Below are 26,273 nucleotides of genomic sequence, written 5' to 3' on the forward strand. Positions count from 1 at the left end.
CACACCTTATGGATTTAATCTTAGAATCTCTGCAGGAATTGAAGCAGTCGGATCAGCCAGTCACTGCTGAATGTTCTCTCATGAGTGACCAGAGGCCACAATCTGCCTCTTTTCCTGATAATCCTGATGTGGTTCGCATCCTTTCAGAAATCTGGGACAACCTGGAAGGTCCCCTGAAATGTGCTCGGGCATGGTGAGACTTTATCCCAAGGCGGATGGTTTTAATAACCGCTTTGTTTCTATGAAGATGGATTCCTCAGTGGTGCAGGTCCACCAAGCACACATCTCTTCCCTCAGATGGAGGGGTAGTCCTGAAGGATGTTCAGGATCAACACATGGATTTCATCCTTAAGCGTCTGTTTGATTTGGCCGCAGCTGTTTAAAGCGGCAACGACCTCATCCTTCATTGCTCGGGCATGTCATTCCAAGCTGCGCCATTATCTCTGGAGAGTGGTCTCTCTCTTGAAAAGCATTCAGTTGCACAGTGTATCAGTGGGGGGTACCCCGTATTCGATCTTATGGTGACTGCGGCAAACGAGAAGACTGATATGTTCTACTGTCACCATCAAGAGGTCAGCAACGAAGGCCTGGCCGCTCTGGTTCAGCCCTGGCCCTGGGAAGGCCTTTATGTGTTTCCTCCATGGCCCATGATATGGTGTCTGTTGAGATGGATAGCAGATCACGAGGAGTCAGTGATCCTGGTGGCTCCCAATTGGATGAGGCAGCCATGGTATGTTGGGGACTCCAGTTGCCTTGTCACTCTCGCCTCCTTACGCAGGGTCCAATTGTGCTACAGGATCCGGACCGCTTTGGTCTTAAGGCATGGCTCTTGAACGCGCAGCCTTGTCAGGCCGAGACTGTTCTTCGGCAGTGATTGCCACATTGCCTTTAGCCTCAGCACTCTTCATACAATGGATACAATCCCTGCTCACACATGGCCTTTTCCCACAAGACCTCAGTGAAATCATCACCCCAATCATAAAGACCCAAAAGTAGCAACAGATCAACCATCCAACTAGAGACCCATAGCCTCAATACCATTATATGTCAGGCTAATGGAAGGCCTTGTAGCCAAACACCTCACCAACTACCTAGAAAATAACAACTTACTCCATCCTACACAGTCTGGTTTCAGAACCAACTACAGCACAGAGACACTACTAGGTCGCCTCATGGACACAGCTAGACAACACCTCAGCACAGGCAAAAAAATGCTGGTTATTCAACTAGATCTCACTGCAGCATTTGACCTGATAGACCATAACATTCTACTACAAATACTAGAAACAATAGGAATCACAGGAAAGGTGCACATATGGTTTCAAGGATTCCTACAATTCAGGACTTACAGGGTAAAGACAAACAAAGAAAAATCGGAACCATGGTCCAACCCCTGCGGCGTACCCCAAGGATCGCCTTTATCCCCAACACGCTATCCCAATCTCTACATTGCATCCCTTGGCACCTGCCTGGACAAACTAGGCTTAACTTCTTTTAGCTATGCAGACGACATCACCATCCTCCTTCCTTTTGATCAACCAACACACTCCATGACAGACACACTACATAGAACACTAAAAACAGTGGCTACATGGATGAAAGAACACAAACTAAAACTGAATCCAGCCAAAACAAAATTTATACTTCTCAAAAAAAAAAAAAAAAAACCACAACCATAACGAACTTAGTAATAAACTCAATCACATACCCCATTCAACCCACCCTAAGACTTCTGGGAATGATGATAGTCAGAGGCTGTACCATGCAACCACAAATCAACAAAACAATACAGAAATCATTTGTGGTCATGCGCAACTTAAGGCAAATCCGAAAATTATTCGACAAAACAATTCCAGCTCATGGTCCAGTCCCTAGTCCTAGGACTTCTAGACTACTGCAACATCCTCTATCTCCCCTGCCCCGCAGTCATGATAAAACAATTACAAACAGTACAAAACACAGCCTTGAGATTGATCTATTCGCTGAAATATGACGCCAACTATCCAATCTACTGACCACGACTCCAGACTACAAAACTTTCAGAAAAGAAATAGAAACCCTGCTATTTAAGAAATCCATCAAAACAAACTAACACCACAGGAAGCTCTTCAGTCCCCCCAAAGTAACCCATTCAACTCTAACTCTTCTGGAAATGTCCTAATAACCTCTTTAATCCTCCTTGAACCGCAAGGTAATGGCAGAACAAAAGTCACAAATGTAATGTAATTGCTGCATAGTAAATGGAAGTCCACAGTGGCGGCCAATGCAAAGACTTGGAGGTGTTACCAAGATTTGTGCGCCTTCAGACAGGAGGACCCTTCTCTTCCTTCGGTCCTGGAGTTTCTGCAGGATGGCCTGAAGAAGGGTCTTGCAGTGGTTCCGCTCCAGGTTCAGATTTCTGGTCTTTCATGTATGGGCCTTGCTTCATTGAGGGGCTCCTTGGCAGTTCATCTGGATGTGATGCATTTTCTATGGGGTGCGTTAAGACTGTAGCCTCCTTTGCGCCTTCCCTGTCCGTCTTGGAACCTAAATCTGGTTCTGCATTCTTTGGCTCATCCACCGTATGAGCCTTTGGAGCAGGTATCTTTGATGGATCTCACGGTCAAGACGGTCTTCCTCGAGGCTATTACTTCAACTCAGAGAGTTTTGGAGCTTCAGACTCTATCCTGCATGGATCCTTTTCTGCATATTGCGGATTCCACAGTGATGCTGCGTACTGTTCCTTTCTTCTGAAAATGGTTTCCGCTTTCCATGTGAATCAGGAAGTCTGGCTTCCTATGTTTGCTTACTCTGGTTCGAGGGAACAAGACCAGATGCTGTGGTCCCTCCATGTGTACAGGTGCGGTATTTGGAAGGTATCAACGAGTTTTGTCTATCTGATCACCTGTTTGTTCTGGCAGTGCTTGTCCACAAAGGAAGGCTAGCCTCTAAGACTATCATTTCCAGGTGAATTCGCTTGGCCATTTCTGTGGCTTTTGTGATGGCCGGGAAGAAGTCCCCCCTCCTCCCCCAGGATACAGGCTCAATCGACCAGAGGAGTTTCCTCCTCTTGGGCAGAGTTGTCAGCTGTGTCTTTGGCTGAGATTTGTAGAATAGAACAACACGGTGACCATTACCCGCGAGTAGCCTCGAGTAACCCACCGAAATGGGGAAGAAAAACTAGTTGCCGCGGGTATGGGGACAAAGCCATTCACCGCCCCATGGAGCGGTGAATGGCCTTGTCCCTGTAGTTAAGTGAGGGAACACATGCAAAATACTTTAAACCCCTCGCAATCCAGCAGCCTCCTTCCTCCCAATCGCCGCGGTCCAGGCATCTCCCTCCCTTCCTCCTTTCCCCTCACCTTCGCTGGTGATTTTCATTGTCTCCGAGTGGCAAAAGCCTTTAAACAAGTTGCGCACAGCTGCCTGAAACTTCTTATCTGACATAACCGGAAACAGGAAGTTTTGTCAGGAGAAGTTTTGAGCAGCTGCACATGACTTGAGAAAAAGGCTTGGGCCACTTGGAGACAATGAAAATCTAATAGTGAAGGTGAGGGGAAGGAAGGGAGGGAGATGCCCAGATCGTGGCGATCGGGAGAGAGGAGGCTGCTGCACCGCGAGAAGGGCGCTGAAGGGAAGTGGAGAGAAATGGGGAGGTGGGGGAGGAGTGAATGGGGAGAAGACACTGAAGGAAAGTAGGGAGGGGAGAGAGTGGAACAGATGATGAAAGTAAGTGGGGAGGAAAGAGAGGGGAACACATACTGGATGGAAGGTGGGGATGCAGGGATGGGGACCAATCTCTCAGGGACGGGGCAGAGATGGGGACAATTTTTTTCCCCCTTGTCATTCTTTAATTTTTAGGGCTGCTATATGGTCCTCCTTGTATACCTTCACCAAGTTTTATAGGATTGATGTGGCGGCCAAGCAGGATGCCGCTTTTGGTTCCTCTGTGTTGGCAGCAGGCTTATCAGTCCCACCCTGAATTTTTGGAACTGCTCTGTTATGTCCCACTGGTCTCTGAATAAAGTGGGATTATACAAGAACGAAAGATTAGGTTCTTACCTTTGCTAATCTTGCTTTCTTGTAAATCCTCATTTTATTCCGGGAACCCACCCTATTCTTGCTGATTCGCCAGTTGTCTGCCTTACAAGTACTGGTAAGCTGGATTTCTGTTTTCTGACCAACCTTTATAAGAATGCCATCAGACATAACACTTAATTGGGGGAGGTCCCTAGTTTAGGCACCCCCTTCTGACAGTGCAGGCTGCCTCTCCCATTTAGCACTGTTTTGTCATTTAGGTTTTCAATGTTTGCATTGTTGTTGCATTTGTTTATATGAGTAGAATTGATTTGCTTGTCAGGAAGTTTCCCGTCCCCTCTCTCTCTTGTTCTTATCTACAGATGTCCCTGGCTGCTTTAAGACTGACTGGGTGCTAGGGTAAAAGCTTCAAAGTTTTGAAGCTTCCTACAGATCCCTGGCAGGAGGAGGGAAATAACTCACTGGTCCCAGAATAAAGTGAGGATTTACAAGAAAGAAGATTAGCAAAGTTAAGAACCTAATCTTTTGTTTCTTATAAGCAAATTGCCTATGTGAATGATCTATCACTGCTGGCACACTTGTATCCTTTTTTACATGTAATAGTTTAGAAAAAAAATTATGGTTTTCTAATGTCTATGTTTGAAATTTCATTTCAACTGCTTTCTTCAAAAGTAACAATACAATCTTCTCTTTTAGGTTATGGCTCATAGCTCGCCACAAAGCATATTAGATGATGTTGCCATGGTAAGTTATTTTTAGAAGTGATGGAAAATTTTTGGTTGGGAAGGGAGCAAGTGATAAAAATGATGGGCCTCACTCGGTTCTTGAATCTATTTGTGGCCCTACCAGTCTTTCTTCCAAAATCTTTTTTTGTCTCTCTGCACAGGAGAAATTTCTCCTATATTTGGAGGAAGCGACCCCCTCGGATGTGCATAGCTATGCTATTCCATTCATGGGAACGGGGTGGGATGGCAGTGCCAGATTTTCACTATTACTATATGGCTGCCCAATTGCATTATCTGTTGTCCTGGTAGTAGGAATCTCATAAGTCATGGGTGCGAATGGAGGCGTGGTTTGTAGGGGATATCTCTTTGCGACATGTGCCCTGGTTAGCTCTGGGAAGGCTCTGTTTAATTATACCAATTTCAGACAAAGTAGCACCAACAGCTCAAACTTTAGCAAGTTATTTTCAAGAAAAAATCGGTCTGATTCGATCTAAAATCACTAATAACTTACCTAATATCATTAATCTATCCAGCCCTCCAGAAAATGAGGTGATTACATCCACGAGTCAAACACTTCGTGCTACTCTATCTAATTTTATCCCTCCATCATTAAAAGCCATCGAAAATATCTTACATCATATGAATACTAAAGGCTCTATCCTAGATCCTATCCCTCCATTTTTCCTGAAACGACACTTTACAGTTTTCGGATCATATATCCTTCAAATAATCCACACTTGTTTATCTACAGCCAATGTTCCACCAGACTGGAAACACTCAATCATAAACCCAATCATCAAAGACCCAAAAAATAATCTTGATAAATGTTCTAACTATCGACCAATAGCAAATCTTCCATTCCTATGTAAATTAACTGAAAAAACTGTCTTTCAACAATTGACGGACTTCGTTGACAAAACACATGTACTCCACCCCAACCAAACTGGTTTTCGTATCAATCATTCTACAGAGTACTCATTACTTGGTCTCACTACATCCATAAATTATTATTTAGATCACCATAAATCCGTTCTCCTAATCTCCTTGGATCTTGCTGCAGCTTTCGATACCATCGACCATTATCTTTTATTACAACGTCTTGAATCCATAGGCATAGTCGATCATGCCCTTGAATGGTTCCGCTCCTATTTCTCCAATAGATCCTACACAGTACAGTTCAACACAACAAAATCAAATCCTTACCACTCTAACTTTGGAATCCCACAAGGTTCAATTTTATCGCCTTTATTATTTAATATCTACTTGGCTCCTCTTCTGACTCTTTGTCAATCAATAGGGTTTACAGTATACGCTTATGCCGACGACCTACAAATTCTACACCCCATTGACCCAACTATTCATTCTGAGATTCAGGCAATTAATCAAAAATTAAGTAAAATTCACGACTGGCTAAACATCAATAAATTATCACTGAGCATCTCAAAAACTAATACCCAACTTTTCCCAGGAAAAGAGGGAGCTCAACTAATTTCCCCAATCATTATTGATAACATTCCACTATCATCAGTCACTACTACAAAAATTTTAGGTGTTCTCATAGACAATAAATTAACATTTCGACCTCAAATAAGCGCCTTAGTTAAAAATTGTTTTTATAAACTGAGAATGATCCGATCATTAGCCCCCCTTCTCGACATTAGTTCTCTCAATATTCTGATACATTCACTCGTTATATCGAAATTAGATTACTGTAACTCACTTTTAAAAGGAATATATCATAAAGACTTAAAACGTTTGCAGCTGATTCAAAATACTGCTATTAAGATAATTTCAGGAGCAAAGAAGTATGATCACGTAACCCCCCTTCTACAAAATGCCCATTGGTTGCCAGTCTCACAAAGAGTAACATATAAAATCGCCCTCTTAACATTCGGAACTCTACAGTCAAATGCCCCAGCCTTCATAGACAGATTACTTATTCCATACGACCCACCAAGATCCTTAAGGTCTATATCTCAATTTAACCTCAACATTCCTTCCCTAAAAAATATTGGCACACGCCGTACCTCAATTTTTTCAGTTACAGCCCCTACAATCTGGAACACTCTTCCACTATATTTAAAAATGGAAAAAAACTTTAAAAAATTTAAAAGCAACTTAAAATGTTTCCTTTTTAATGAAGCTTTTAACTGAAAAAATAAAAAAAAAAAAGAGGCACATTTTAGAGATTAAATAATTAATATTTGTTTTTAATTTATACCCTTTTCCCTAATTCCTTTTGTGTTTACCTTAAATGTTTCTCATTTTTATTTTATCAATTGTATTTCTTACCCCCTTTACCAATCGTGTCTATTGCATGCTTGTCTATAATTACCTAATAAGTCAGTCATGTTGATATTAAAAAGTTTGTATTAAATGTTTTATTAACTTTTTTCTGTAAAGTTATTTTTATTCTGTACAACGCTTTGAAGAAACGAAAAAGCGTTTAATCAAAAATTGAATAAACTATAAACTATAAACTATAATCCTTTGATAGGAGTGATTTTATGCGTTTGGGTAGCCTTTCGGGAAAAATTATTTCCCAGTAGGATCTATTTTGGTCAAACACCGGTGGTTGTGGCAGAGGGTTTTATCCCGGGCCAACTGACCTTAGATATAGGGAGTGGGAGAAGGGGGTCTGGGTTTCTTGGGACAGTTCTTGGTCGATGGTGGCTTACTCCCAGCCTCACACTTGCAGGAAGAATATGGCCTCACGGTGTCAGAGGCCTTTCAATATAATCAGGTGGTAGATTTTCTTTGCAAGAAGACCTTACCAGATCTGCTTAAAGAAGATCCAGCTTGGGTTACGGTGTGGGAGGCCTCTAGTGGGAGGGGCTGTATATCCAGACTTTATCAATTATTAGTGAACCATGACCCACCACTGGAGCATACTTTCAATATTGGGAATCCTTGTTGCAGTGTATATTTACTCTGAAGCAATGGAAATACATGTTGTGTGCTTTACTTCGGATTTCCATTGTTACTAATATGGTCGAAAATGGTTATAAAGTTTTTTTATTGCTGGTATTATACCCCAGAGAGACTCCACAGGATTAATCCAAATTTGCCTGATCTCTGTTGGCATAATTGTGGAGCTCAAGGGACATTTGCACATATTTGGTGGATGTGCCCTAAAGTGGGTCCTTTCTGGGATATGGTTTTCTCCATTCTGTCTGATATCTGTGGAGTTATGATAAAGGAGGTGGGCTGTGCATTATTGAATATTAAGCCACTTGGAGTACCACTTAAGTTTTCCCACCTTATTAGTAACATAGTAGATGATGGCAGATAAAGACCCGGATGGTACATCCAGTCTGCCCAACCTGATTCAATTTAAATTTTTTCTTAGCTATTGCTGGGCAAGAATCCAAAGCTTTACCCTGTACTGTGCTTGGGTTCCAATTGCCGAAATCTCTGTTAAGACTTACTCCAGCCTATCTACACCCTCCCAGCCATTGAAGCCCTCCCCAGCCCATCCTCCACCAAATGGTCATATACAGACACAGACCGTGCAAGTCTGCCCAGTACTGGCCTTAGTTCAATATTTAATATTATTTTCTGATTCTAAATCCTCTGTGTTCATCCCATGCTTCTTTGAACTCAGTCACAGTTTTACTCTCCACCACCTCTCTCGGGAGCGCATTCCAGGCATCTATCCTCTCCGTAAAGTAGAATTTCCTAACATTGCTCCTGAATCTACCACCCCTCAACCTCAAATTATGTCCTCTGGTTTTACCGATTTCCTTTCTCTGGAAAAGATTTTGTTCTACATTAATAACCTTCAAGTATTTGAACGTCTGAATCATATCTCCCCTGTCTCTCCTTTCCTCTAGGGCAGTGGTTCCCAAACCTGTCCTGGAGGACCCCCAGGCCAGTCTGGTTTTCAAGATAGCCCTAATGAATATGCATGGAGTAGATCTGCATTCCTGGCATCTCCATTATATGCAAATCTCTGTCGTGCATATTCATTAGGGCTATCTTGAAAACCCGACTGGCCTGGGGGTCCTCCAGGACAGGTTTGGGAACCACTGCTCTAGAGTATACATATTCAGGGTTTCCAGTCTCTCCTTATACGTCTTCTGGCGCAAGCCTCCTATCATTTTCGTCGCCCTCCTCTGGACCGCCTCAAGTTTTCTTACGTCCTTCGCCAGATACGGTCTCCAAAACTGAACACAATACTCCAAGTGGGGCCTTACCAATGACCTGTACAGGGGTATCAACACCTTCTACTGACTATGCCTCTCTTTATACAGCCCAGCATCCTTCTGGCAGCAGCCAATGCCTTGTCACACTGTTTTTTCGCCTTTAGATCTTCGGACACTATCACCCCAAGGTCCCTCTCCCCGTCCGTGCATATCAGCTTCTCTCCTCCCAACATATACGGTTCCTTCCTATTATTAATCCCCAAATGGATTACTCTGCATTTCTTTGCATTGAATTTTAGTTGCCAGGCATTAGACCATTCCTCTAACTTTTGCAGATCCTTTTTCATATTTTCCACTTCCTCTTCGGTGTCTACTCTGTTACAAATCTTGGTATCATCTGCAAAAAGGCACACTTTTCCTTCTAACCCTTCAGCAATGTCACTCACAAACATATTGAACAGGATTGGCCCCAGCACTGATCCCTGAGGGACTCCACTACTCGCCTTTCCTTCCTTCGAGCAAATTCCATTAACCACCACCCTCTGGCGTCTGTCCGACAGCCAGTTTCTGACCCAGTTCACCACTTTGAGTCCTAATGTCAGCCCTTCAAGTTTGTTCAACAGCCTCCTACGAGGAACTGATCAAAGGCTTTGCTGAAATCCAAGTAAATTACATCTAGCATATGTCCTCGATCCATTTTTCTGGTCACGATTTACCTTTTGTAAAGCCATGTTGCCTCGGATCCTGTAACCCATTAGATTCAAGGAAGTACACTATCCTTTCTTTTAGCAAAACTTCCATTATTATACCAACAACTGAAGTGAGGCTCACCAGCCTGTAGTTTCCTGCTTCATCCCTGTGACCACTTTTATGAATAGGGACCACATCCGCTCTCCTCCAATCCCCAGGAATCACTCCCGTCTCTAGAGATTTGTTGAACAAGCCTTTAATAGGACTCGCCAGAACCCTTCTGAGCTCCCTTAGTATCCTGGGATGGATCTCGTCTGGTCCCATCACTTTGTCCACCTTCAGTTTTTCAAGTTGCTCATAAACACCCTCCTCCATGAACGGTGCAGAATCTACTCCATTTTCTCGTGTAACTTTGCTAGACAATCTCGGTCCTTCTCCAGGATTTTCTTCTGTGAACACAGAACAGAAGAATTTGTTTAGCACATTTGCTTTCTCCTCATCACTTTCCACATATTGGTTCCCAGCATCTTTTAGCCTAGCAATTCCATTTTTCATCTTCCTCTTTTCACTAATATATCTGAAAAAATTTTTGTCTCCCCTTTTTACATTTTTAGCCATTTGTTCTTCCACCTGTGCTTTCGCCAGACGTATCTCTCTTGGCTTCTTTCAGTTTCACACTGTAGTCCTTTCTGCTCTCCTCTTCGTGGGTTTTTTTATATTTTACGAACGCCAACTCTTTCGCCTTTATTTTCTCAGCCATTATTTTTATTGATTTTCTTCACATAAAGGTCCGTAGCCATTTTTATCGCTCCTTTCAGCCTAGACCACTGTCTTTCCACTTCTCTTATGTCCTCCCATCCTAACAGCTCTTTCTTCAGGTACTCTCCCATTGCATTAAAGTCCGTACGTTTGAAATCTAGGACTTTAAGAATCGTGCGGCCGCTCTCCACTTTAGCCGTTATATCAAACCAAACTGTTTGATGATCGCTACTTCCCAGGTGAGCACCCACTCGAACATTAGAGATACTTTCTCCATTTGTGAGGACCAGATCCAATATCGCTTTTTCCCTTGTGGGTTCCGTCACCATTTGTCTGAGCAGAGCCTCTTGAAAGGCATCCACAATCTCCCTCCTTCTTTCCGATTCTGCAGACGGAACATTCCAGTCCGCATCCGGTAGATTGAAATCTCCCAACAGCAGAACCTCCTCTTTCCTTCCAAACTTTTGGATATCCACAATCAGATCCATATCAATTTGCTGCGATTGAGTCGGAGGTCTGTAGACTACACCCACGTAGATAGAAGTTCCATCTTCTCTTTTCAGAGCAATCCATATCGCTTCTTCCTCTCCCCAGGTCCTTTGCATTTCGGTCGCTTGGATATTGATCTTTACATAGAGAGCTACTCCTCCACTTTTTTGACCATCTCTGTCCTTCCTAAAAAGATTATATCCCGGTATGTTTGCATCCCATCCATGTGATTCACTGAACCATGTCTCTGTGATAGCAACAATATCTAGATCTGCCTCTAACATCAGGGCTTGCAGATCATGAACTTTGTTGCTTAGACTGCGAGCATTTGTGGTCATCGCTTTCCAGCTGGTTTTGGCTGCTGTATGGCGTCAGGATACTATTCCTTCCAAGGACCAAGTGGTACTTAAATTGGACTATGTATACTGTATGACCAAATTAATGGCTATGAAATACCATAGACTGGGCAGGTTCCACTTGCAGTGGAAACCTTATGAAGTTTGGGAACGAAGGGGGGACTTCAGCTTAGCTGTTTTCTCTTTTCTGTGCTATTTCCTGAATCTGGGGGTGGGGGGGGGAGGGAGGGTTAGTTTTCTTGTACAAATGTAGCTGCTTTATGCCTTGTATCGAAGAGTCCTGTTGCAACTGTTCTCTGTTTTGTTTCAATAAAAGAAAAATTAAAAAAGAAGTGATGGAAATTTAATGTTGAGAGAATGCCTTTAGTCATCCAAAGTCAGGGGTTTTTTTTTTTTTTGTATTTGTTGCCCTAGAACAGGCCTTTACAAAACCCAGGTGCCAGGTCTCCAAATTAACCAAAAATTGATGAATGATGTCTGTAGCCTATAGGCCAGTGGTAGGGAGGAGGCAGTTATGTCGGAGGAGGCATATAGCCTAATCGTTTGTCAGAGGTATGATTCCCACTATGGCTGTTTGTGATCCTGGGCAAATCATTTAACCCCCCCCCCCCCACCAACCCTGTTGCCCCAGGTTCACAAACTTAGATTGTGAACACACTAGAGACAGTTCTTGATATACTGCATTATTGCCTGAAAGGGCTTCAAGGCGGTTAAAGATCATAAGAATTGCTGCTGCTGGGTCAAACCAGTGGTCCATCGTACCCAGCAGTCCGCTCACGCAGCAGCCCTTAGGTCAAAAACCAGTGCCTTGAGACTAGCCTTACCTGCATACGTTCTGGTTCAGCAGGAACTTGTTTAACTTTATCTTGAATCCCTGGAGGGCGTTTCCCCTATAACAGCCTCCGGAAGAGCGTTCTAGTTTTCCACCACTCTGTGGGTGGAGAAGAACTTCCTTATGTTTATACGGAATCTATCCCCTTTTAGCTATAGAGAGTGTCCTCTCATTCTCGCTATCTTGGAGAGGATGAGCAACCTATCTCTATCTACTAAGTCTATTCCCTTTCTTTATCTTGAATGTTTCGATTATGTCTCCTCCGTCTCCTCTTTTCAAGGAAGAAGAGGCCTAGTTTCTCCAATCTCTCACTGTACGGCAACTCCTCCAGCCCCTTAACCATTTTAGTCACTCTTCTCTGGACCCTTTCGAGCAATACCATGTCCTTCTTCATGTACAGCTAGCAGTGCTGGACGCAGTATTCCAGGTGAGGGTATACCATGGCCCAGTACAGCGGCATGATAACCTTCTCCGATCTGCTCATGATCCTCATCAAAGAGAGGAATAGAAAAAGAGGGTAGGGGGACAGAGAAGACAAAGGTGGTAAAGAAATCATGTATCATCTTTGTGTGGTACAACCACTTTGGTTGTACCACACAAAGGCAATATATCAAATCCATGACCCTTTATCATAACAGCCCGTGGTAGCAGAAGAGAGCATAATAATAATAATAACAACATTTCTATAGATTCCACACTTTTGCATGGAAACAATGCATTTTGTTATTGCAGCGGTGGCTTCAGGAGAGTTTCTGGCTTCTCTGGATTTAACAGAAGTCTTATCTACATATTCCTATCTTCCCGGGACGCCGAAAGTATCTGAGATTTCATGTATTTTAACAGCATTTCCAGTTTGTGGCAACACCCTTTGGGTTGGCAGTGCCCCCCCTCCCCACCACCCATACCTTCATCCATACCTTCCATCCATACCTTCATCATTGTGGTAGCAGCGTATCTCCACAGAATAGGGGTCCCGGTTCATCCATATCTACACGATTTGTTGATCAGAGTGCTGTCCAGACTGGAGTGCAAGCAGGCGATAGAGATGATTGTCTCTCTCCTACAGCTTTTGGGTTGGATTGTCAATTTCAAAAAAAGCCAGCTAATTTCATCTCAGACGTTGAACTACCTAGGAGTTCGGTTCAACATGCTCCAAGGCCATGTTTTTCTTCCTCAGTCACGAAGACTGAAGCTCCAGAAGTAGAAGACTGGAGACCCATACTGGATCTCAAATTGGTTAATGCATTTCTATGGATTCCACACTTTCGCATGGAAACAATGCATTTTGTCATTGCAGCAGTGGCTTCGGGAGAGTTTCTGTATTCTCTGGATTTAACAGAAGTCTTATCTACATATTCTTATCTTCCCAGGACACCGAAAGTATCTGAGATTTCATGTTTTTCAACAGCATTTCCAGTTTGTGGCAACACCCTTTGGGTTGGCAGTGCCCCCCCCCCCCATACCTTCATCAAAGTGATTGTGGTAACGGCGTATCTCCGCAGAGTGGGGGTCCCGGTTCATCCATATCTAGACGATTTGTTGATCAGAGCACTGTCCAGATTGGCGTGCAAGCAGGCGATGAAGACGATTGTGTCTCTCCTACAGCATTTGGGTTGGATTGTCAATTTCAAAAAAAGCCAGCTAATTTCATCTCGGACGTTGAACTACCTAGGAGTTCTGTTCAACATGCTCCAAAGCCATGTTTTTCTTCCTCAGCCACGCAGACTGAAGCTCCAGAAGCAGATCAAGGATCTTTTGGCAATCACAACAGCTTGACAATATCTGCAGATCCTGGGATCCATGGTGGCCTCCCTGTAAATTGTGCACTGGGTGTGAGTGCACATGTGGCCACTGCAGCAGTCCCTCCTGTCCCAGTTGTCCCCGCAACATCATTTCCTTCAGAAGCCTCTTCCCTGGATGGAACCGGCATGGAGCAATCTGCACTGGCGGCTTCGGGGGGTGGGGGGCATACTACTGAGGATCAAAGAGTGGATCACTGACAACAGATGCGAGTCTCTTGGGCTGAGGGGATCATTGCAGTGATCATTCCATTCGGGGCTAATTGTCTCTCCCTCTGAGGTGTTGGCCATTCGATTGGCGCTCAGAGATCTTCAAAATACCCTGGAGGGAAAAGCGGTAAGGGTAGTGGTGTTTGTAAATCATCATGGGAGCACCAGATATGTTTCCATAAGTCAGGAGGCCCTGATGCTGTTCCAGTGGGCAGAAGTTCACCTTCTAGCTCTTTCAGCAGTGCATGTGGCTGGCATAGACAATGTTCAGGCAGACTTTCTCAGTCACCCAATCCTGGACCCAAGAGAATGGTTGCTCTCACAGAGAGCATTTTGCTTCATTGTAAGTCACTGGGGCAGACCCTCGATGGACTTGATGGCTTCAATCAAGAACTCCAAAGTCGAGCGCTTTTTCAGTTGAAGAGCCAGGAAGCTTAGATCTCGATGCGTTTATTTATTACATTTCTAACCTACTTATAAATGTCCAACTCAGGAGCTCCTATATGTCTTTCCACCCTGGCCCCTTGTGGGTCTGGTCGTTCACAGAATTGCGAATCATTGGGGCCTAGTAATCCTAGTGGCCCTGGACTGGCCTCGCTGCCTGTGTTATGCGGATCTGATTCGTCTTCAGCGAGAAAAGATGGTCAGGCTCCCTTGTCATTGCAGCCTTCTCATTCAGGGAATGGTTCCTATGGGAACCCCTGGCACTTTTGTCTTATGGTATGGTTTTTGAGCGTAAGACCTTGACTCTGAGGCTACTCTGATATGGTCATTGACACACTTGAAGTCCAAGAAGCGTTTCACTGTGGCATTTTACGCCAAGACTTGGAAAGCTTTCCAGCAGTATTCTGCCAGAGGTTACGTGGTGATGTTGCGGGCTCCCATTCTGGTGTTCTTAGCCTTCCTGCAGGTACAGGTGGCAGGTCTTTCCCAACTTAGAGCACACAATGACTCTTCTTCACTTACGGCTCATCCTGATGTGAACAGATTCCTCAAGGGGGTGCTTCGTTTGCGCTCTTCCCTACATCAGCGCTTTCCTACTTGAAATCTCAGTATTGTGCTGAAGGGACTGACTGAACCTCCCTTTGAGCCGCTCATGGAGGCGCCTATTCTGGACCTTAAGGTCAAGACGGTTTTCCTTGTAGCAACTGTCTCAGCTCGGCGTATTTCGGAGCTGCAGGCCCTCTCTTGTAGGGAACCCTTTCTTTGAATCATGAAGGTAGGAGTATCCCTTGGTATGGTTCCTTCCTTTTTTCTGAAAGTGGTTTCTGAATTTTTTGTAAACCAGGAGGTTTGTCTGCCTGCTTTTTGTTTCACAGGGTCAGAAAAGGATAAGCTTTTGAGGAAACTAGATGTGCACAGAGTTTTGCTTCACTACTTAGAAAGAGGACCAGTGATTTCCGTCTCTCTGATCATCTGTTTGTCCTGACTAGCCAGTCTAGGTGGGGCAGGCCAGCTTTTAAGCATCTATTGCCCGATGGATTCACATGGCCATTTCATCAACCTACATCAGCTGTGGCAAGCAGCTGCCGGTTCTACTCAGGGCCAACTCACTAGAGGTATTACTGCTTCGTGTATGGAGTCTCGAGCAATTAATCCAGCCAAAATTTATAGAGCGACCATTTAGTTGTCTATTCATACCTTTACCAGATTTTGTAGAGTGGATGTGGCAGCTCAGTCCAATGCCACACTTGGGGCCTCGGTTTTGCGGGCAGGCTCTTCTATCCCACCCTAGACATTGCCATTCCTTTGGTACGTCACCTGTTACATTCTATGGCTGCGCCATTGGGCGGCTGATCTGGCATATAAACTTCATCTGACTAAGCGCCCATTCAGGCGACTGTTTCTTTTCAAAGAATATTTGGAGAAGCTGATCAAAGAACTGGGAGACTCCAAGGTCAGCGTCTGCCAGAGGACTGGCTCCGGGTTTCTGGAAAGCAATTTCAGGGATGTTCCTGGCTTAAGAAATCAAGGCAGTACCGTCCTGGGCATACTCAGAACTGCCAGTGTCAGTCTGTTTTACAGCTCCCTGGATGTTCTACAAGGTGATGGTGGCCACCTTTCTACAGAAGGAAGGTAACTGAGTTCACCTGTTTCTGGACAACCAGCTGATAGGATATCCTCGGAGACGGAGAGTCACGAATCTCGATCTAGGGTTATCGAGGTTCTTCAGTCACTGGGCAGGGTGATCAGTATTACCAAGAGCCTTCTCATACCCACCCAGAGTTTGGAACATCTGCGTGTTCGATTTGACACGCTCCTGGGAAAGGTATTTGTTCCAGAGCCTCAGTGCATAAAGATTCAAATTCAGGTCCCTGCTCTGTTGTGGGATTCCAGGCCAAGGTGTGGGACTACGCTCAGGCTCCTGGGATCCATGACAACACTGGAAGTGGTTCCTTGGGTCACGGCTCATATGAGATCTCTGCAACATTTGGTGCTCTCTTGGTCTCCAGTGTCATAGGATTAAACCCTTTGTCTGAGCTGAATGTGGGCCACCAGGGCCAGCATGTACTAGTGACCAGTCGGACAATCTGGAGAGGGGCTGCCATTGGCATCTCCGGAGTAGATTGTCGTGGTCATGGATGTTCGGGCTGGGGGGGCTCATTGTTTCCATCACAGTGCTTAGGGCAGATGGATTCCAGCAGAGGTGCTTTGATCTATCAACCGCCTGGAGTTCCGTTCGGTTTTTACTCACCCTCTTGACCTTTCTTCCTTGCAAGAAAGCCCATCAGTGTCCTCTTAGACAATGTCACAACTGTAGGCTAGCAGAATTTGCAGTGCACAGTGGGTGGAAGAGGTGCAGCTCTAGTACTTCATAGTGCCCAAGAAAGGCACAGAAGATTGGAAACCCATTCTGGACTTGAAGTCAGTAAACAAGGCACTAAAAGTCACATGGAGACGGTCTACTCCATTATAGTGGCATTGGCTCCGGGGGTATTCCTAGCCTCTCTGGATTTAACGGAGGTGTATTTTCATGTCCTCATCTTTCCAGATCACAGAAAATATCTAAGATTCCAAGTTTTTCAGCAATGCTTCCAGTTTATGGCACTCCCTTTTAGTTTGGCCGCAGCTGCACGCACCTTTACCAAGGTGATGGTGATTGTAGCAGCTCTCCTATGCAGGAAGGGCACGCAGGTGCATCCTTAACTGAACGATTGGCTGATCAGAGCCCCCTCACAGCAGGAAGACAAGCACATAGTACAGTAGGTGGTGAATCTCCTCCAGAGACTTGGCTGGAAAGTCATCTTCTGGAAAAGTCACCTTCAGCCAACTCGGTGCTTGGAATATATGAGAGTCTGTGACTTTCTTCCTGAGCCACAGAAACTCAAGAAACAGATCTTAGAGATCCTGGCCTTTCCAAGCCCCATGGCCTGGCATTACCTTTAGGTACTGGGCTTAATGGTGGTCTCCCTGGAAGTTGTTCCCTTTGCAATAGCTCATATGCAGCCATTTCAGGACTCCCTTCTTTTCCAGGTGATCACCGCGCCACTGTCTACAGATACAGCTTCTCTGGTCTTCAGGGGCAAAAATGCAGCTTACGTTGGGGATTCCAGGGGGATGCCTTATTGAAGGGCATGCCTCTCAGAATCAACTTGTGGATTATGCTCATGACTAATGCCAGCCTGAGTGGCTGGGGGGACCACTTCTGTGGTTGCCCACTCCAAGGAAAGTGACCCCATCGAAAAGCAATTGATCCATAAATCTTCTGGAACTGAAAACTATTTGTTTGGTGCTGAAGGAGTTGCAGTCTTTCCTGACAGGGAAGGCAGTTGGGGTATTTTCAAACAATACTTTAGCGGTAGCTTATGTAAACAAACAAGGAGGCACAAGAAGCACTCCCCTACACCTGGAGGTACAGATGATGTTCCATTTGGCAGTAGTTCACCTTACAAGCCTTCTCGGCTGCCCACATGGCAGGAGTAGAGAATGTCCAGGTCAATTTTCTCAGCAGGCAGACTCTGGATCCAGGGGACTGGTCTCTGTCCTAGAGGGCATTTGCCCTCATTGTGCAGCCCTGGGGAAGGCCGGACATGGATCTCATTGCCATAGCCAAGAACAAGAAGGCAGATCACTTCTACAGTCGAAGAGCCGAACTGGGAAGCGCAGGGCTTGACACCCTTGTTGAGCCCTGTCCCACCGAGCTTCTGCTCTACGTGTTTTCACCATGGGCCATTATGGGCCGGATCATCTGCAGAATAGTGAGCCACCAGGGGCTGGTTATCCTGATAGCTCCAGACTGACACCATCAGACTTGGTATGCAGATCTGGTACGCCTCTGAAGAGGCTGATCTCATAGGCTACCAGTTCATCCTGGTGGTCTCAGCCAGGACCCATTTCCTATGGAGAATTCAGAGAACTTTGGCCTTTCGACATGGCTCTTGAGCATAAGGCCCTAACTTGTAAGGGTTACTTGGAGATTGTCATGACACCTCCTCTTAGAGTAAGAAGCTTGCTATGTTTGCGGCTTATGCGAAGACCTGGAAGTCTTTCCAGGTATAGGTACATCAAGGAGCAGGGTGGAGCCTGAGAGGGCCCCCATCCTGGTGATTCTAGTATTCCTAGCGGTTTCATCTCTAAAGGTACGGGTAGCCGGTCTGTCATGCTTTAGGGCTCGGAAAGGCATGCAGTCACTGACGTCTCATCCAGACATCGCTCTTTATGATGGAGGCACTCAGTTTGTGTGTCCCACTGCAAGGCCGATAGGCCGTTCCCATCTTGGAACCTTAATGTTGTTCTGAAGGGCCTATCTCAGGTTCCTTATGAGCCCTTGCCAGATGCGTCCCTCTTGGATCTTATGGTTAAGACTGTATATTTTTGGTTGCCATGGTCTTGGTGACACAGTAATATTTTAAATTAAAGATAAGATGGCACCAGTTAGTCTTGGTGAGGCAGATCTCAGAGTTACAGACCCTTCCTCCGGTTTACGGAGTCTGATGTTTCTCTACGGACAGTACTTTCTACCAAAGGTGGTTTCTTTCTTAATTTGTTTACCCACCTTTCACCCTACAGGTTAAATGAAACAGGACAGAATATTGTAGAGGCTGAATGTGCATAGAGCCCCTACTTAACTATCTGGAGAGGACTAATAATTTCCGGTTCTCTGACCACCTTTTTTGTGCTGACCAGCCAATTGAAACAAGGCAAGCCAGCTTCCAGGGTTTCAGTTGCCAGATGTAATGTAATGTAATGTAATTTATTTCTTATATACCGCTACATCCGTTAGGTTCTAAGCGGTTTACAGAAAATATACATTAAGATTAGAAATAAGAAAGGTACTTGAAAAATTCCCTTATTGTCCCGAAGGCTCACAATCTAACTAAAGTACCTGGAGGGTAATAGAGAAGTGAAAAGTAGAGTTAGAGGAAAAATAAAAATAAAATAAACATTTTAACAAGACAGCATTGATCTAAATACTTTGGAAGGTAGAAGAGAGGAGAGAAAGGAATAGAAGCAGAAGGGGGAGCCGTTGAACAGTAGAATTCTGGAGAAATTTAAATGATAGAAATAGAACAAAACAAACAAAGACAAAAGGCAAAACAATAGATAAGATTATAATATAAATCATAAGCTGGAAAGAAAAATAAAATAAAACTTTGTCTTCAATCCACGGTTTCAGCATCAGTGATGAAGTGGAGCAAGTAAGTTTAGGAGGAGCGATTGACGTTTCCAGAAAGGGCTTCTTCAGGGAAGAGACTTGGCAGACAGTCCCAGGATGCCTATGTCTCCTCCCCTGCGATGTCTCCCATCCATGCATTCCCTCCCAGACACACTGCCCGTGCCCCCAGCCGCTCCAAGGAGGCTGCCCCAGATGAGGCCCACGGTGAATGCAGGATTCTCTCCTCTGCGGGAAAGCCGCCCGGAGCCGACAGTCGATCTTCTTAGCGGATTGCATGGGGGGAAGAGTTCACACTCTTGGTAGGATCGGGTCTGTGTGCTCTCGGTGGTTGTGGCTGGTCTCGTTGCTGCTTAGGTGTAAAAGCAGTTGATCTCCACTGCTGCTGATATTTAAAAGCAGGCAGATTGATCTCTCCAATGGACTGCAGGGGGAGGAGTTCACACTCCTGGCAGGATCGGGTCTGTGGGCTCTTGGTGGTTGACGGTAGGTCTCGCTGCTGCTTGTATGTAAAAGCAGTTGTTTTTCTACTGCTGCTGATATTTAAAGCAGGTAGATTGATCTCTTAAACGGGATATAGGGGGAGGAGCTCACATGCCTGGTTGGATCGGGGCAAGGGCTCCTATTATAGGCAGCTGGTCTTGCTGCTACTTAGGTGTTAAAGCAGTTGATCTTCCTAGCGGGACTGCAGGAGGTGTGGAGCTCACACTCCTGTCATGATCTGGTCTATGGGCTCTTGGTAGTTGCGGTTGGTCCCCAATGCTGCTTAGGTGTAAAAGCAGTTGTTCTCCCACTGCTGCTGATATTTAAAAGCAGGTAGATTGATCTATCCAATGGAATGCTGGGGGAAGATCTTATATGTCTGGCTGGATCGTGGCAAAAGGGTTCCCGGTAGTGGCGGCTGGTCCTATTGCTGCTTAGGTGTAAAAACAGTTGATCTTCTTATCGAATTGTAGGGGGGGCGGATCTCACATTCCTGGCAGATGTATTCGCATGGCAGTTTATCTTCCTACATTGCCTGTGGTAAACAACCCCCTATCTCAATTGCAGTACATTTGACTAGAAGTGTGGCTTCTTCCTGTTTCGCCTGAATGAAATTTGTAGAGCAGCTGCTTGGTCTACTCTTCACCTTTATGAGATTTCTTCAGAGGTGGATGTGGTGATAAAGAATGCCACTTTTGGGTCCTCAGTACTATGGACAGGCTCAACTGTGCCTCCCTAGATGTCTGGCAGTGCTTTGGTATGTCAGCTATGGTACAGAACCCTGTGTCTTCGCTACATAATGAAAGATTAGGTTCTTACCTTGTAAATCTTCTGTCTGATAGAAGACACAGGATTCTGTACTGTCCACCCTGTGTTTATTTTTGATTCTCCTGAATATTGCCTTGGATGTTGCCAGTGTTTCTCTTGGGACTTTCTCGCCGGTATCTAAGATTTAGCAGAGACAAACTACAGGAACTTGAGGGCTCCTATTCCCTTTCTTCTTTGTAGGATTTTTATGGCTCCTACTAGATGTACTTAGCAAGTTGGTTTCTATTTACTCATGTGTGTTCTTTATTGTTCCATGTTAAATTGTTAAGGGTAAATAGTGGGGGTTCCCCAAGGGTCTGTGGTGGGACCGTTGCTTTTTAACATATTTATCAATGATTTAGAGGTGGGAATAACTAGTGAGATAATTAAATTTGAACACAAAGTTGTTCAAAGTTATTAAATCGCAAGAGGATAGTGAAAAATTGCAAGAAGACCTTGTGAGACTGGAAGACTTGGCATCAAAATAGCAGAAGACGTTTAATGTGAGCAAGTGCACATGTGGGAAAGAGGAACCTGAACTATAACTATGTGATGCTGGATTCTGTGTTAGGAGTCACTGCCCAGGAAAAGGATCTAGGTGTCATTGTTGAGGATACGTTGAAACTCTCAGCTCAATGTGTGGCACCTGCTAAGAAAGCAAATAGAATGTTAGGAATTGTCAGGAAAGGAATGGAAAACAAAGGTGAAAATGTTATAATGCCCTTATGGTATGGCCTCACCTCGAATACTGTGTGCAGTTAAGGTCACTGTATCTCAAGATATAGTGGAATTAGAAAAGATACAGAGAAGGGTGACAAAAATGATAAAAGGGATGGGATGACTTCTCTATGAGGAGAGGCTAAAGCAGCTAGGGCTCTTCACTTGGAGAAGAGACAGCTCAGGGCTGACATGATATGTCTATAAAATAATGAGTGGAGTGGAAAGAGTAGATGCAAATTTGCTTGTTCACTCTTTCTAAAAATACTAGGACTAAGGGATATGCGATGAAGCTACTAAGTAGTAAATTTAAAACAAACCTTAGAAAATATTTCTTCATACAACATGTAATTAAACTCTGAATTCGTTGACAGAAAATGTGGTGAAATCAGTTAGCTTAGCAGGGTTTTAAAAAGGTTTGGATAATTTTCTAAAAGAGACGTCTATAGGTCATTATTGAGATGGCATGAGGAAATTCACTGCTTATTCCTAGGGAGGGAAAGAAGAGAGAGCAGATGCTGGGCTATAAGAGTGTAGGAAGGAAGATGCTGAGAATGGTAGAACCCTGAGGGGAAGGAGAGGGTTGCAAGGAAACGGATGAAAGGATAGATAGAGGGTAGAAATATGGTAATGGAGATACATTGAAGATGAAAGGGAAGATGAGGAAGGAATGAGATGGGGAATGGGAGAGAAGATAGAAATTTAATATATAGCTGAAAAGTGAAAAAGAGGAGGAGGGTAAGAAAGGCAGAAAAGATCTAATGAGGCAGGTATAGTGCAATAGACAGGAGAGAGTAGAAAAGGCAAATGGACAATAGCCACTTAAAGGCAAATTAGTAGACGACAGAAAAGCAGAAAAAAGAAACTGGTTCCAATATGATGGAAAAACAAAACATCCAGACAACAAAGGCAGAAGAAAAACATTTTATTTTAAATGTTTTAAATGGAATATGGATAATAATAAGCAAAAATATTGTTTAAATTTTGACAAATAACTTGCAGAATTGCTAATTTTGTGTGCAGAATTCCACCAGGAATAAATTACTATATCAAGTGAGCAAGATTGAAATTAACGCATTTATAGGAGTCTGCCCATATGAGGGAGAGTGCATAACCCTAAAGTTGAGTGCCCTCAGAACCCAGAAGAATGTTTAAAGTGGTAACTGAAGCTTCAGTATGCGATCTCTTTGTAGAATGAGGCAGTGTGTTGTAGCTATCAGATGTGTTGTTTGTTCACAGACAGTATTGGTTATTGTTACTATTGTTTTATGTATTTTTATATGCTAGTGCTTTGTTTCTAAGGTTTTGTTTTGTCAGATAAGCACAGTGTAAATGTGGAGAAAATGTTTGTTGGCTGCTTTTTTCCTGCAGCACCACTTTGAGAGAATGTAATCGTTTTATGCTAACATGCTAGAATATAGTAATCCCTGCCTTCTTCAGATCAGGATGACTTCTGAATTCTCAGTAATATATACTGCCACTATTTTTTGGACAACTAATCTATTCCATCAAGTTGTAGCAGTTGTCCATTTTTAATAGTGTGTGCTGTGAAAAACTTAAACATTGAGCTACTGTTTGAGTTCTAATGAACACTCTACTAAACATGCTTAAAGTACCGTTTGAACATTAACAATTTAATTTGTTTTGAACAGAATTAATTTAATTTGTATGTTCATAGTTGCCTGTTCATGGACACGCATGTAACTTTTTAATTGATCCATTGCTAATGTGCTTGTTGCCCAGTATAACTTCATTTGATTTGTTGTCACTTCCTCTAGGTTCTAGATGAAGAAGCAGAAGTTTTTATAGTGAAAATGTGGAGGTTATTGATATATGAAACTGAAGCCAAAAAGATTGGACTTGTTAAATAGAACTTCACGCTACATTTCAAGCTCTTTCAGACTTCAGGTTTTTTTTCCTTCCATCATTTAAGGACTTCGAGTTTTCTTTGTCCTCAGAAGCATCTGTGAGATCTGTATTTTTTATGTAGAGAATGTGAATTTTTTTTGTCCTCTGCTCATGGCCCTTCTTTGGGTATAAACCCATCTCAGTTTCTTCATTGGTTATCTTTATAAGCCGCAAAGTAAAATTACTGGGATGTTTTATAAGCTGCAGCTGTTGTCTAAGTCACTTTGGTAATCTTGTTATGTTATTTTTCCCTTTGTATATATTAAAATGACTCTCCAATTGGTTTTGCAAAATGTTTGCACTTAATAAGAGAGGGATTTCTTTTCTGAATAGTTGGGCATTCAGTCTTTTTGTTTTAAAGAGAGAATGCAAAGAGCAAGCTTTCTGAAGGATTAGATTTTATATGTGGAATGTAACAACATGCTTCAGTGACTGATCCAGATTTTTTATTTGTAAAGTGATTCCCTTGACTCCTTTAGAAACAAGGACTTGCTTTAAAACCTTCACTCCTACAGAAACATGCAGGAAAAGTGGTAGTGATTGCTTAGAACTCTACGAAAGTTAGTCTGAAAAGACCCTTCTACAAATGTGTGTTCTTACATTTGTGTGAGAGATCACCTCAAGTAGTAATATGCAGATAGCCTTTAGTTTCCCCCTCTCTGCTCAGATGTTTGGAATAGGACAGAATCTTAGCAAACTCTGTTCTGTGTGCCATTTTACTAATTCTTCTATCTACCATCTTTGAGAATTTTATGAAATTCCTGAACATTTGGAAAAAGAAAAGACAGAGCACAGTAGTGCATGGATATCTGAATTAAAGCAGTGTATTTTTATCTGCTTTCAAACTGACTGGACAGACAGGACCCTTAAGTTTATCATGGTGTTTCTTTTTGTACTGATAAGCAGTCTGCCATAACATTGAAACAGTGATAGTTTACTTCCTTGTCTGAATTTATTTTTTATTTATGCATAAAATGATCAACATAACCCGCAAGATATGCATTACATTTTTTTTTATTTCTATATCCCAATGCAAGTTGGTATGGGCAGTTCTCATTGGAGGACAAAAAAAATCTGCCTTTTTTAACTGTAACTCAGTCCTTATAGTAAAACCAGTAAAGCTGTTCCAGTATCATCATACTGTATTAAACAGAGGAGTGTTAGTAGGCCTGTTTAGAAAGCAAAAGCTGTGATCTGTTGCTAGATTTTGCATTTTAAGAGGACATTAATTTGTTTTCTTAACAAATAATGGGATCATAAGGTTCCACCATGTAAATATTTCAGACATGAAAAAATTGTATATATTTGATCTGGGGACTCTGATCTTTCAGAGTTTTGTTTAATAAATGATATTAAAAGTAGCATGTGTTTACTGAAGACAAGATAAATTTATGTTCAAGTATCAACCAAATTGAAATAGCATTTTCTTAATATGTGGGGATTATGGTTGAGTAAGGCTTTGAGTTTCCCTCCCTCCCCCCCCCCTCTTCCAGGTTTGAGCTTAATCTGACAATTTCCCTATTATAGCTTTTTTTCCAAGGATGAAAAGCTGGGAAGGTATTGGTTTGCTGTTTTTATTACACTAGTTGTTAATCAGAATCCAATACTGGTCAATAAGGTAGAAAATGATTAATTGTTTATTATAGAGAGTTGTATTTTCTAGATAAATTATTTGAAAATCAAACCACTCTTGCATCTAAACCTCATGCTGATGGTATGAACATGAACAGATTGCTCATGACAGGAGAGGACTCCCAAATCCAGCCTACTGTAAACGCAAATTAAAAAAACAAAATCTTAAAAATGAATTTATCCCCCCCTTTTCAGTGCCAAGTCTTTTTTATTACTTATAATTTAAAAGCAAGCAAAGGAATAAAAAAAGGGTTTGCAATATAATTTACTGGCATTCAGATCATTGATTTTTAGGAGTCATTCGAGTTTAACTTTTGAAAGGTTTTCCTCTATGGCTGCTTCTACCATTAAAAATCTTAGTAAATCAGAGTGGTACTGTTGGTCCTTATCAGAAGCCAATGTGTCACAAGTGAAAAAAGGGCTCATGGAAATACATGTTCAAAAACTTTTTTTAAATTTTTTTATTTTAAGTGCAAAATGGTATATTAGACTATGATAATAAAGAGAACCAGAAAGAAAGGTCAACACAGCCAAGAACATACAAAATGAATAGTTTGAAAAACCTCACAAGCACCTTTGGTTTAAGATTGTGACATTTCTACCAAATCAGTGCTCTTGGATCTTTTGAGTATCTTAATATATCTAAGGAAGATGAAGCTAAATAATTTCTAACTGTAGCAGAAGGTTGCTTTCAATGGAAAAATCTGATGGATACATTATATTCTCACAGGCTGTCCTTACTGAAGCACATGTTCTCATTTAACGTGAGCTGTCTACAAACACATTAGACTAATTATGCCCAGTATGAAGGTATCTTTAAAAAGAAATAAACTACAAAAGCAAATCTTGGATTCACTAAGAAAAGGAAAAACTTGTACTTCATAGTTTCTGATATTGACTATATGAAAACCAGTATATTTCTTTATTATATTTTGAAAAAAAGAAGTACAACCAAGCACTCTTCAAGAGAACAATCCAGTCCACATCATGGAAGAAAACCAAAATAAAAGGATAATAAATTAAGGAACTCAAAACTGGAAGTGTATTTCATTATCAGCCTGAATTGACTATAGAAATACTCCTTTGTTGA

The 26,273-nt window shown here is 42.9% G+C and overlaps 1 protein-coding gene across 6 annotated transcripts in view; it reads left to right on the plus strand.

The window, feature by feature from the left end:
* Positions 1-24,908, plus strand: part of RBM25 (RNA binding motif protein 25) — a 285,496-nt gene extending 260,588 nt beyond the window's left edge. For all 6 annotated transcript variants that reach the window (XM_033953489.1, XM_033953490.1, XM_033953491.1 and 3 more), the window contains 2 exons: positions 4,714-4,761; positions 23,422-24,908. In XM_033953489.1, the coding sequence (XP_033809380.1) occupies positions 4,714-4,761; positions 23,422-23,514 (141 nt within the window). In that variant the 3' untranslated portion in view covers positions 23,515-24,908. The remainder of the gene's footprint in view (positions 1-4,713; positions 4,762-23,421) is intronic.
* The last annotated feature ends 1,365 nt before the right edge of the window (positions 24,909-26,273 follow it).

Source organism: Geotrypetes seraphini, chromosome 7 (assembly GCF_902459505.1).
Source record: "Geotrypetes seraphini chromosome 7, aGeoSer1.1, whole genome shotgun sequence".
NCBI lineage: Eukaryota > Metazoa > Chordata > Amphibia > Gymnophiona > Dermophiidae > Geotrypetes > Geotrypetes seraphini.